Consider the following 14,183-nt stretch of genomic DNA (forward strand, 5'->3'; position numbering starts at 1 on the left):
TTTAGCTTGTTTATTTAGCTGGACGTTTTCACCAGGAATGTTCCAAATAGTACTCGGTTCTCCAGCGTGAACCCTAACGGCATCATGTCTGTTTGTACAGGAGCTGCTGTGTAATGCCTTCTGTTGATGATGTTTGATGTGACATTTTGATGTTTCCACTTATACTGGTGGAAATGCAGGCTGGTTTGCTGAAAACCACTATGGTTCTTATGGACGTGGTTCAAGAACTAGAGTTCTTTTGGTGGAAAAGTGTCTTAAAATAACAGTGCAGTCTGCAAATGATAAAAACAATCCACCCCAGCAAGATGGCACCCTGGGCAGCATTCCATGTTTCCAATACTTTAATCTACCACTCAATGGTACTGTGGTGATGAAGAAGGTTAAAAACCAAACAATTAAATGGTTTAATACTAAGAGTAATTAAGTCTGTAATGTTTACCTGTAACCTTGAATGTACACTTTACTAATTCTGGTTTGGCCGTTGAACCCCAAATGCTGTGATGAAGACGTTGATTACCACAATAATGAAGACACATCCTGTGGCAATGTTCTCCATGAGGTTTAGCTGATGTTGTTTCTCTTCATCATTCAAATTCCACTTCACTAGGACAAACGAGAACATGTTAAAACATAGACTTAAATGTTTAATGTGTTAGCAAAAATTAAATGATATACTTGATGTTGACAGTGATTACTTTGGTTCACAAGGTTTTTGTTATTGTTTACTATGTAATATTTTTTTAAGAAATGGCCCAAAATGTGAAGACCATGTTATCATTCTATTTAAAACCCTGGCTTTTGTCTAATTTTTCACAGCACATTTTTAAACACTCTTTTTTAACTTTGAGTTATTGTCAGCTGTCAGAATTATAAATTTTTGTCTTTGGTAATGTCTTTTGATCTCCTTGTTTTGCTGTATGTTATTCCCAGTCATCATTTTTCTTTTTTTCTTATTTCTAATTCTACTCCCATTTTCTCCCCAATTTACACGGCCAATTACCCAACCCACCAATTAGGACTCACCCTATCACTAGTGATGCCCCAACACACCAGGAGGGTGAAGACTAACACATGCTTCCTCTGATACATGTGAAGTCAGACTCCGCCTCTTTTCGAGCTGCTGCGGATGCAGCATTGCTGAGTAGCATCACAGCGCGCTTGGAGGACAGTGCAGCGACTCTGTTCCGATACATCAGCTCACAGATGCCTTGTGCTGAGAGACATCACCCTTTGAAGTGATGAGGGGAGAGAGCACCATCACTCAGAGGGAGAAAGGCCAATTGTGCTATCTCAGGGCTCCGGTAGCTGATGGTGAACTACCATATGATATAATAATAACCCCCACATGATATAAGGTCCTGATATAAAGAGGACCTTATATCATGTGGGGGTTATTATTAAAATAATGTGCAATGTGAAAATAAAACAGTATGAAGGTTGTCACTGATTCACTCTGACTCATTCCCAGGATAACAGAGTGAACAGGAAATTTTAGGATGCATTTAAATAGCTTGTATTTTCATTAAGTTAGCAAAGTAAATAAAAAGAAATGACACAAAAAAGAAATATTTTTTTAACATAACATTTAACTTAACCAAGTACCACTACAGGAATGGCAAAACACTCATCCCCCATATAATAGAAAACGGTATAAAAATGTTCAAAAAGACTGCTCCATATTTAATGATCATTTAGAAAAACATACATTCTTAAAAAGCGTTTTTCTGAAATGTAAACCGCAATTGTGTGAGTTGGCATTAAGGCATGACTGACAGGATCCACCATTGAACATGTTAGCGAATATAAATATCTGGTCATCTGGCACGATGAAAAACTTTCTTTTAAATCCCACATTAACAAACACTCCATTAAGTGCAGACAAAAGCTCGTATTTCTTTTTTTTTCTATTGGAATAAGTCCTGTTTACCTGTGCACGCTAGAAAAAGAATAGTGGAGGCAACCATACTAGCAGTGCTGGACTATGGTGTTGTAATTTATAAAAAAGCGTCCGCCAGTGCTCTCAAACCATTAGATTCAATCTACCATTCTGCTCTGAGATTCATTACTGGCGACCCTTACACTACTCACCACTGCACACTATACGATAGAGTTGGTTGGTCCTCATTAGCTGCCCAAAGAGAATCTCACTGGCTAATTTTTCTCTATAAATCACTCTCTGGCCATTTGCCATCTTATATCTCTTCACTGATCTCACTTAATAATAATGCATATCAGACTCGCTCCAGTGGCTGGATCACCTGTCAGATACCAAGAGTTTTTAGTGAACTGGGAAAATCTGCTTTTAGCTACAGAGCATCAGCGAGCTGGAATTCACTACAGGAAAACATTGAAGCTTAGCTCTCTGGAATCACTGAACCATTTTAAACTTTTAGTTTCTAATCACCATCAGAAAGCCTGTGACTGTTTTAAATGACTTTTTTTATTAGTTTATCTTTTTTCTTATATTATTTATATTATATATATATATATATATATATATATATTATTGTATTCATTTATTTTTGTTTATTTATTATTACTTTTATTTTTTATTTCATTTTAATGTTTTGTATTTTCATTCTTGTTCTTAGTTCTATTACTCATTTAATCACTTATCATTTTTAATATTTTTACTTTACTTTTACTATTATCTATTTACTTATTTTATATTTTATAATTTTATTTGTATGTCAAATTTGTTTTTTTTAATGGTATTTTAGAATGTTCTGTTTTACATATATATATTTATTAAATGTTGATTTAAAATGCAACATTGTGAATGAGGGTCACCCTCAATGTTTCTTCCCGGGTGAAAATAAAGGTTGATTGATTGATTGATTGACTTTAACTCTAGCTAGGCTATTCCAGCAAATGCACTTTTTAACTTGTTTTCAGACGGCTTTGGGTGAGTTTCGACAGAGCGGGGCGTGGCAAACCCCCTCATTCACACTTCTGCGGACCTCAGGGGCGTTACTAACGGCATTAAAAGGCAGTCTGGTCTGTTGGCCAACCGCTATGCGCAATTTAGACTTTAGACAATTTAGTTTTTCATTTACAATCGTCAGCTGTTGTGTGAGGACCCTCTCATGTAAAGACCAACTCGGGTGAAGACCTGCGAGTCCACCGACTAAGGCCACCCACAAGGAAGCCCATTCTACTGCCTCCTAAAATGTGCTCCCATCAGATTCCTATTATCTCCGGTACACACAGAAGGTGAAAAAACACACACAGGCGGCAGAATCATATGTATGCCGCCCTTACACCTAACGATTTTCAACCGATTTCACAGTCGCAGACAAATTTCCAGAGTCGGGATAAAATCACGAGAGTCTGGTTAGAGTCGAGCGGCAGTCGAGTTGTGTTCACATCATCTAGATTGTTAAGTGTAAGGTGGATACGACTGAAAGTTTTAGTCAGTCGGATTCGCGTCCTGGCGCTCCGATATAATCAACCGTGTTTAATATTATCGTATGTCTTGAGACCCAGCTCGCACAAAGAGTGACGTGAGTGATATCAACAACCAATAGGAGAGCTACAGGAAGAGGCAAGAATATGTTTCATGTGACTGTTCATGTACAAACAATTTAAAAAAGAACACATTTTGCAGTTAATAGGTCTTATTGGTTCTTACTTTAATATGTACAGTATAAAGTATAAGTATAAAGTTTAAACACAGGTAGCACTTTAAAGTCATTATATTTATAGTTATTTTATTTTGCACTACTTTGTCTTATTGTGCAGTGTTATTTTTAACATGTTCAATACACAGTTTGCAAGAATGTTGCAAGATGTTCTTTATTGTATTAATTCTATCTAAAATAAGGCAAATGTATGTAATGTACAATGTGGTAGCAAAAAAGGGGTAATGATGCTTATAGGCAGACTTGAATACAAAATATACTCTATTAAAACATATCAAGAACAAACAGTGTGGCGGAAAAAAATAAACTGTTGATTGGGACAAAAGTTGTGAGTCTCTGATAAATAATAGTATGGATAGACACATTATTTGTAACTTAATATGTAGTATGTATTGTAAGTAAACTCCATCAGAAGCATGATGGGAAATAATCTCAGAATCTAGTTAGATTCTTAGCCTTAGCAAAATCTGTGACGAGTCTTTAGATGTGAGAGGTTGTCAGACTTCAGTCTGTTAAAAGTCTTTTCATTGTCTTTTCAAAGTCGTGTAGTGTATGGACAGTTTAACCTGCGTTCACTAAAGCAAACCATGCCCACTGCTAGCTCATTCTCTGTTGGGCTTTGAAACTGCCAGCTAGCTGTTAATAAAGCTGATTTTATCGCCTCTTATGCAAATCATCTATCATTACAATTTCTGACTCTGACTGAAACCTGGATTAAACCAGAAAACACTGCTACTCCGGCGGCACTTTCAAATAATTTTAATAAAATAATAAAATAATATTCCTTCTCACATACTTCTCGTCTCTCAGGAAGAGGTGGGACTGGCCTATTAATTGCAAATGGCTTGAAACATCCACTACTACCTGGAATCTGCATTTGTGCAAAGTGTTTTCTGATGAAACAGCTTGGTAAATCTTAGGTCTTACAGGAGTAGAAGTCAACCCTTTCCTGTGGGGTCAGTGGTAGACAGTGATGGGAATAACTGCATTGAAATAAACGGCATTTATAACGCGGTTACTTTTTTCAGTAACGAATAATCTAACTAATTACTCTGACTGTCACTATAATGCGGTTATCATTTCCGACAACCCGTTACTTAAGACTTTGCTCCTGTGCTGCTGATTACTGTATCAGAGGAGCAGTCCTTGATCGTGACATGTTATTGGTCTCCCACTAAGAAAGTCAGTGATCCAGGTGACCAGATGCAAACACCTTCTGTCTCTATGAATGACAAGAGAATCTGGATTTGCTCAGTGTTTCCAGATGAATCTTGGTAAATCTTAGGTCTTACCTCTGGGGCTGCAGTAGAGCTTAGATCGGGCCCAAAAAATCTGTCCGGACACGGCCCAAGCCCGTGCAAGTTCTGCCCGAGCCCGACCCAACCCGACCCATAAACTGTCATTATTTGATACTTAAATCCGGTTCCGGTTGAGTGAACGCTGGCGTAATTGTCTGCCGCTGCTCTCCGTTTTTTTTTTTGTTTGTTTTTATTAGTGGATTATCTCCCCGGACGTTTTTTTTTGGGACTAACAGTAATGCAGTTTGTTTTCCTCACGTGCGCTGAAAAGTTTGTCACCTGCCTCTCACGAGTCCTCTCTGCCCTGCTCCACTCGGTCTCTGCCGCGCAGTAAGTAAGTTTCTATTCTTTAAGCTGCTGGGTTTTAGTGTTGTTCCGGAGGGTAGCCGCAACTTTTCCTCCTGAGCATCATGTCTCAGGTGGTTCAGTGGTTCAGTTGACTAACGTGTTATTAAATAAGGCTGTGTGTGCATATGAAGTAGCCACGATGGAGATTCAAACACTGCTTCTGACTTTGCTGGTATTATTTGGAATTATTTTTGAGCTCCGCTTCACCCCCCAAATATACGCTGTCCCGAGCGGGGCGCGCTGCATAATCCACGAAATGTACCGCTATACACGTTCGGACCTACTGCAGTTAAAGTCATCGGCGCCTTTGTCTCCAAGAGTTTACGAACTTTGCATTGCCGCAGGGATCGCCCGCCGCCCGCGTTACTGTCACCGGGGCTCGCGCCGCAGACTGTATAGGTGAGAAAGCACGTGTAGTAGCGGCGGTATTCCGGCTTTCTGGTCCGTGCGCTATCAGGATCCTTTAAGAACCACCAGATCAGTGAACTCTGATAATCTTCGTCCTCTGCAGTATCTACCAAATGCTGCTTCCAGTCCAACTTCGGATAAGATCAGACTAGCACTTGTGAATGCAAGATCTCTGGTTAATAAAACCTTTATACTGAATGACTTTTTTGTTTCTCGTGAACTGGACTTTCTTTTTATTTCTGAAACTTGGCTCACCAGTGGCGACTCTAGTCCACTAATTGAACTCTCTCCCATGAACTGTGACTTTATTAGCACCCCTAGACCTACCGGACGTGGAGGAGGCTTGGCAACAGTTTTTAAGCAAAAGCTTAAATATCGATCACTTCCAGTTGATAAATACTCATCCTTTGAAGTGCAGCTTTGCAAATTAGATATTTTTAGTCCATTGCTTTGTGCTCTTGTGTATAGACCACCAAAAATCAACAAGCTATTTATTGATGAATTTTCAGATCTTTTAACTTCTATTTTAGCTAAATCTGAAAAAGTTCTCATTCTTGGTGATTTTAATATTCACGTCTGCTGTTCTTCAAAGCCCTTGGTTGGAGATTTTTTACATCTCGTTGATTCTTTTAACTTAACCCAGTCAGTTACTGGTCCAACATATGAGGGTGGACATACATTAGACCTTGTCTTATCTCATGGAATAAACATTGACAATGTGGAAATATCTGATTTCATTCTGTCTGACCATAAGCCTATCATTTTTAATATTTCAATTTTACATCTGCCATCTAGTGAGAAGCTATCCTATAGCACTCGTGTTATCAAGCCTTCTTCTGCTAGCCAGTTTTCTACAGCTTTTACTGAAGCCCCTCTTGTCTATCATAACGAGAACTTTTTGAGCACAGATCAATTGGTTGACCAGTTTAATTCCATCTGTAGCAACATTTTAGATGTAGTTGCTCCACTTAAAACCAGGAAACCTAAAACAAAATCTACACCATGGCTGAACAGTGAGACACAAGCATTAAGGCAGGAATGCAGGAAGGCAGAAAGAAAATGGAAGAAAAACAAATTACAGATTTCATACTGCATGTTAAAAGAATGCCTGACTAATTATCAACGCGCTGTAAAAACTGCTAGAGAAAAGTATATTTCGTCTCTCATTTCAAAACACTCCCACACCCCTAAAGTGTTGTTCAATACCATAAATACAGTGTTTACTCCATACCTGGTGCTGTGAAGAGTTTTCAGCATTTTTTATGTCCAAGATCGACAACATAAGATCTCATATTGAATCTGGGTCTCTTAGCTCTGTTGACTCTTCTGTATGTTCTGCCTTCCTGAATAATTTTGAGCCAGTCTCCCTATCCTGCTTATCTGAACTAGTGTTAGGTATGAGGTCTACCACTTGTACCCTGGATGTGATACCCACACCCAGTGGCGGACTTAGCAATTTGGGGGCTCAAGGCGAATTTAGCTTGGGGGCCCATCAATAAAAAAAAATATTGATCAATAAAATACTAAAAATATTTAAAATGAATAAAAACTAATTAATATAAAATAAAAACTAATTTAAAACACAATCAAAAGCTAGTGCGCAGAATAATATCAGTTTCAGTTAGTTTCCGTTTCAAATAATTGAAACAGCTCCCCAAAACCTACACCTATCCTTTATATTTGACAATATTTGATTAACTTTACAGGTCCTCACTCATCTTAATTTATTTAACTAAACTGAGTTTTCAAATTATTTCTAGCCTCGCGCTGAATTCAGCTCCGCGCTGCGGGAGGGAGAAAGAGAGAGAGAGAGTGCGCGCAGCGCAGTGCAGCGCGGTGCATTTTGCCTGATTTCTCTTGTTTAAATATCAATAAATATGTGAATTTAATATTTTTTACTACCATATATTTTACTTCACTTGATAAGACCTTATTTATTAAAACTTTTTTTTTGATGCAATGCCGCGCGCGCTTTCCTTGTGACTGACGCTAAACTATTTGATGCAGCTGTTATATTATATTATGTTATATCAATACCATTTTAAAGTTTTTCGTTTCTATGTTTTGAAATTCGTTAGATTATATTTTTTCAACATTTTGGGTTTATTTTCGTTTGTTATTTTTCTAATAATAATAATAGAATTTACATAATTTAAAGTAATTCAATTACTTTTACTAGTTACATTTATAGTGGGGTAACTCCGTTAGTAACTAGTAAATATAACTGATTGCTTTTTCAAAGTAAGGTGCCCAACACTGGTTGACAATGAGCAAGTTTCCCGACGCACAAGAGCAGGCTAATTCTATTTGCCTGAACAACATGAAATGTTTAAAATTAATACAGACATGTAGAAAAAAACGAAGACAAACTGTAACCTAGATATAAATAATAATATCTTAATAATAATAGAATAATAATAAATAATATAATAATATGCCAACTAGGCATATTTATATCAGTAGGGTATTTTAATTTTCATCCCTGACTCTAATTCATTTAAGTCATATACCTGATTTGATATTTTTCCATACAATCCCTGCTAAAGTTTTAGGTGAAGGAGACCCAAAGAAGGTCAGTGCATGTTTCTGGAAAAACAAAAAAGTGGGCGTGGCATCGCAATGGTTACCATCCATCGCGATGTTGGGTCATAAATGACGATATGGCACCTCCTCGTCCTCCTCCTCCACCAAAACATTCGGGTCCGGTGGTGCTGACACACTAAAAAAAGCTTATCAGTTTTGGAAGAGCATCTGTTTTTAGTTTAGCCTCTTCCTTCTTTTTTCGCTCACATCCCACTTGTACACTTAATTTCACCTTAATTCCATCTTTCACAAGCAGCACGTTCGCGGTTCACGGCATGGCCACAAGGCATGGATGAAATATTTCATTTTAACGCGAAAGAGAGGGGGTGTGGACGGAATCTGTATTTCTTTGTAATTTGTTGTGTTGTCTTTGTTTCCATTTTAAACATACAAGAATCACCATTTATGAACGCACTGTGAATTACTGTGAATTACTGTGAATTACTGTCCAAAGGGCCCAATTACCAGTTGTAGGCCTATGGGAAGTTTGCAGCTAGTCATGGGGCCCCTACAGTGGGCTGCAGTGGGAGGGGCCCAAGGCAGTTGCCTAGCAATGCCTCTATGCAAAGACCGCCTCTGCCCACACCTTTGCTCAAAGATGTGCTGCATACTGTGGGCCCCAGCATTCTGTCGATTATAAACAGTTCCCTTGTTAGTGGTATTGTTCCTGACAGTTTTAAACATGCAGTGGTTCAGCCTCTATTAAAGAAGCCCAGCCTGGATCCTGCATTTTGTGATAATTATAGACCAATATCAAAATTGCCTTATCTTTCAAACGTCTTAGAAAAGGTGATTTTTCTGCAGCTTTCATCATTCTTAACAGAGAACAATCTTCTAGACACATTTCAATCTTGTTTTAGAGCACATCACAGTACAGAGTCTGCACTACTTAAAGTAATGAATGACATTTTGTTAACTGTGTATTCTGGAAAGTGTGCTGTGTTAATCCTTTTAGATCTCAGTGCTGCATTTGATACAGTAAACCATGACATCCTTCTGGAGCGTTTAAAGTGTGTAGTTGGCATCCAGGGAACAGCTCTACAGTGGTTCTCATCCTACCTGACGAATAGAGCTTTTACAGTGAGGCTTGGCAATTTTTCTTCATCTTCTGCTGAAATTACTTGTGGAGTACCACAGGGCTCTGTCCTAGGTCCTATTCTGTTTTCCTTATACATGCTTCCCCTTCAGACCATCTTTCAAAAGCATGGGATCTCTTATCACTGTTATGCGGATGATACCCAGTTGTATCTCCCAATGGAACAAGGAGATGATTGTTCCATGCTTGCACTAAGTAATTGTCTGCAGGATATAAAACTTTGGCTGTCTAATAATTTTCTAAAACTGAATGATGATAAAACTGAAGCCATTGTTTTTGGTCATCCAGACTGCACAAAAGTAATAGCTGATCACCTGGGCCCATTATCTGTAAATGTACGAATTCAGGCTAGAAATCTTGGAGTTATTTTTTATTCTGCACTTAAATTTGATAAACAGATAAACTCTGTGGTCGGTACAGGTTTTTATCAGCTTAGAAAAATTGCCAAGCTCAAACCCATGTTAACTGTTAAGGACCTGGAAATTGTAACTCATGCTTTTATTACATCATGTTTGGACTATTGCAATTCTCTTTATCTGGGTATCAACCAATCAGCTCTGTCACGTTTGCAGCTTGTCCAAAACGCTGCTGCTCGACTCTTAACTGGGACAAAGAAGAGGGAGTCCATCTCTCCTGTACTGGCCTCCCTGCATTGGCTGCCTGTCAAATTCAGAGTAGACTTTAAAATCTTATTAATTGTTTTTAAAGCCTTAAATGGCATGTCTCCATCATATATCTCTGACCTTCTGTGTCCTTATTCAAACCGAAGAGTCCTAAGATCTTCAAATCAGCTGCTCTTGGAGACGCCTTATTCTAAACTGAAGTCAAAAGGTGACAGAGCTTTTTCCGTTGCAGCACCCAAACTTTGGAATAGTCTGCCTGTTTTTATTAAAGCATCTCCCACCATTATGGTTTTTAAGTCGAATCTAAAAACCTACTTGTATTTTCAGGCCTTTCAATATTTTTAGTAAGTTCAAATGATTTATCTGTATGTCCGGGGTTAATCTAAATTTTGTTTGCTGATGCTGCTTTTATTTACTTATCTTTTACCTTATTGTTGTTTAGTTTTTACACGTTATTGCTCATACTTCTATCTGTATTGTACAGCACTTTGCTTGGCCCTTGTGGTTTTTAAATGTGCTTTAGAAATAAATTTGACTTGACTTGACTTGATTATGAGCCCGAGCCCGACCCATAAACTGTCATTATGAGCCAGAGCTCGACCCATAAACTGTCATTATGAGCCCGAGCCCGACCCATAAACTGTCATTATGAGCCCGAGCTCGACCCATAAACTGTCATTATGAGCCCGAGCTCGACCCATAAACTGTCATTATGAGCCCGAGCCCGACCCATAAACTGTCATTATGAGCCTGAGCTCGACCCATAAACTGTCATTATGAGCCCGAACCCGACCCATAAACTGTCATTATGAGCCCGAGCTCGACCCATAAACTGTCATTATGAGCCCGAGCTCGACCCATAAACTGTCATTATGAGCCCGAACCCGACCCATAAACTGTCATTATGAGCCCGAGCCCGACCCATAAACTGTCATTATGAGCCCGACCCATAAACTGTCATTATGAGCCCGAGCTCGACCCATAAACTGTCATTATGAGCCCGAGCCCGACCCATAAACTGTCATTATGAGCCCGAGCTCGACCCATAAACTGTCATTATGAGCCCGAACCCGACCCATAAACTGTCATTATGAGCCCGAGCCCGACCCATAAACTGTCATTATGAGCCCGAGCTCGACCCATAAACTGTCATTATGAGCCCGAACCCGACCCATAAACTGTCATTATGAGCCCGAGCCCGACCCATAAACTGTCATTATGAGCCCGAGCCCGACCCATAAACTGTCATTATGAGCCCGAGCCCGACCCATAAACTGTCATTATGAGCCCGAGCCAGACCCATAAACTGTCATTATGAGCCCGAGCCCGACCCATAAACTGTCATTATGAGCCCGAGCCCGACCCATAAACTGTCATTATGAGCCCGAGCCCGACCCATAAACTGTCATTATGAGCCCGAGCTCGATCCATAAACTGTCATTATGAGCCCGAGCTCGACCCATAAACTGTCATTATGAGCCCGAGCTCGACCCATAAACTGTCATTATGAGCCCGAGCCCGACCCATAAACTGTCATTATGAGCCCGAGCTCGACCCATAAACTGTCATTATGAGCCCGAGCCCGACCCATAAACTGTCATTATGAGCCCGAGCTCGACCCATAAACTGTCATTATGAGCCCGAGCTCGACCCATAAACTGTCATTATGAGCCCGAGCTCGACCCATAAACTGTCATTATGAGCCCGAGCTCGACCCATAAACTGTCATTATGAGCCCGAGCTCGACCCATAAACTGTCATTATGAGCCCGAACCCGACCCATAAACTGTCATTATGAGCCCGACCCATAAACTGTCATTATGAGCCCGAGCTCGACCCATAAACTGTCATTATGAGCCCGACCCATAAACTGTCATTATGAGCCCGAGCTCGACCCATAAACTGTCATTATGAGCCCGAGCCCGACCCATAAACTGTCATTATGAGCCCGAGCTCGACCCATAAATTGTCATTATGAGCCCGAGCCAGACCCATAAACTGTCATTATGAGCCCGAGCTCGACCCATAAACTGTCATTATGAGCCCGACCCATAAACTGTCATTATGAGCCCGAGCTCGACCCATAAACTGTCATTATGAGCCCGAGCCCGACCCATAAACTGTCATTATGAGCCCGAGCTCGACCCATAAATTGTCATTATGAGCCCGAGCCAGACCCATAAACTGTCATTATGAGCCCGAGCCCGACCCATAAACTGTCATTATGAGCCCGACCCATAAACTGTCATTATGAGCCCGAGCTCGACCCATAAACTGTCATTATGAGCCCGAGCCCGACCCATAAACTGTCATTATGAGCCCGAGCTCGACCCATAAATTGTCATTATGAGCCCGAGCCAGACCCATAAACTGTCATTATGAGCCCGAGCTCGACCCATAAACTGTCATTATGAGCCCGAGCTCGACCCATAAACTGTCATTATGAGCCTGAGCTCGACCCATAAACTGTAATTATGAGCCCGAGCCAGACCCATAAACTGTCATTATGAGCCCGAGCTCGACCCATAAACTGTCATTATGAGCCCGAGCCCGACCCATAAACTGTCATTATGAGCCCGAGCTCGACCCATAAACTGTCATTATGAGCCCGAACCCGACCCATAAACTGTCATTATGAGCCCGAGCTCGACCCATAAACTGTCATTATGAGCCCGAGCTCGACCCATAAACTGTCATTATGAGCCCGAGCTCGACCCATAAACTGTCATTATGAGCCCGAGCCCGACCCATAAACTGTCATTATGAGCCCGAGCTCGACCCATAAACTGTCATTATGAGCCCGAGCTCGACCCATAAACTGTCATTATGAGCCCAAGCCAGACCCATAAACTGTCATTATGAGCCCGAGCTCGACCCATAAACTGTCATTATGAGCCCGAGCCCGACCCATAAACTGTCATTATGAGCCCGAGCCCGACCCATAAACTGTCATTATGAGCCCGAGCCCGACCCATAAACTGTCATTATGAGCCCGAGCTCGACCCATAAACTGTCATTATGAGCCCGAGCCCGACCCATAAACTGTCATTATGAGCCCGAGCCCGACCCATAAACTGTCATTATGAGCCCGAGCTCGACCCATAAACTGTCATTATGAGCCCGAGCTCGACCCATAAACTGTCGGTTTGGGGCCGTTTGAATAAGCAAAATCTGTTCAGAACGATGTTAATTAACACTAAAACACCGAAGGAGCACAGACCTATTATTTAATAAAAATGTTTTTTTAAAGTCAAACGCGGACAAGTGGAGAAGCTCACGTGCGCCCAGAGCTGCGTGATTATTACATTCTAACTGGTGCAACTTTCTATAAACAGTTTAATTTGTAACTTACAAGGTTATAATAGTTTTATATAATATATAAATTATATAATATATAATTATATAATATATAATTTTCATTATAGTTGAATTTTTTTTTGTTTATATTTTTCTCCTCCAATTTCTCCACCTTTCTCCTCAGGTGTATGAGATACTCACAGGTATTTATAGCTGTGTGGTGTTTATTCCACTGTATCTCCTTTTTTTTGCATAGTTATTGTTAGTAATACAATGATTGTTTCTGGCATGTATTACAGGCCTAAAATGCAGGATAATTTGGGATAAATACATTCTTGCTGTATTTTGACTGCACTGCCATTGTCTATCAAGTAATATGTTTCTATTTTTAAAAGAAACAGAAACATTTACCCAGTTATATGCTAGTAAAAAGTGTCTGCGTGCCTTTCTTACCTATAAAGATGAGTAACACTCCAACCATTATTTGCAGACCTAGCGATAGGCTGATGAGAGTTATAAGTGGGGCGTAGAAGTTAAACTGGGGTCCCTGCTCCAGCACAGCCTTTAGCTGAGAAGCATTAGCCATTAACAGTGCTATGTCAAGCATGCTCTCAGCTGCACTCTTCTTGTTGGCGTAGTGGTTCATGTTCAGAGAAGAGGGGGGCACATGTCGATCATGGGAGGCCTGAAGAGAGGTAAATAAGTGTAATGTAAGTTAGAGTTTAGTGTGTTTACCCATTAGAATCTGTATATAAGCTGCACTTCAGTTCTTTACTCTCTGAAACATCAGTTTCACTGGTCCTACAGTAAAACCCTGTGAAACCACAAGATCTGCTCTATTAACCAATAGTCACTACAGTTTCACACATACAATGTGTATATTGCATGT

At 40.2% G+C, this 14,183-nt stretch overlaps 1 protein-coding gene across 1 annotated transcript; it reads right to left on the reverse strand.

Moving 5' to 3' along the window:
* Positions 1–452: 452 nt before the first annotated feature.
* Positions 453–13,940, reverse strand: LOC111192738 (ninjurin-1-like). Its single transcript, XM_022670965.2, has 2 exons — positions 13,748–13,940; positions 453–603 (listed from the first exon to the last, which is right to left on the reverse strand). The coding sequence occupies exons 1-2, from the start codon at positions 13,938–13,940 to the stop codon at positions 464–466; spliced, it is 333 nt and encodes a 110-aa protein (XP_022526686.2). The 3' UTR covers positions 453–463.
* Positions 13,941–14,183: the final 243 nt, after the last annotated feature.

Source organism: Astyanax mexicanus, chromosome 12 (genome assembly GCF_023375975.1).
Source record: "Astyanax mexicanus isolate ESR-SI-001 chromosome 12, AstMex3_surface, whole genome shotgun sequence".
NCBI lineage: Eukaryota > Metazoa > Chordata > Actinopteri > Characiformes > Acestrorhamphidae > Astyanax > Astyanax mexicanus.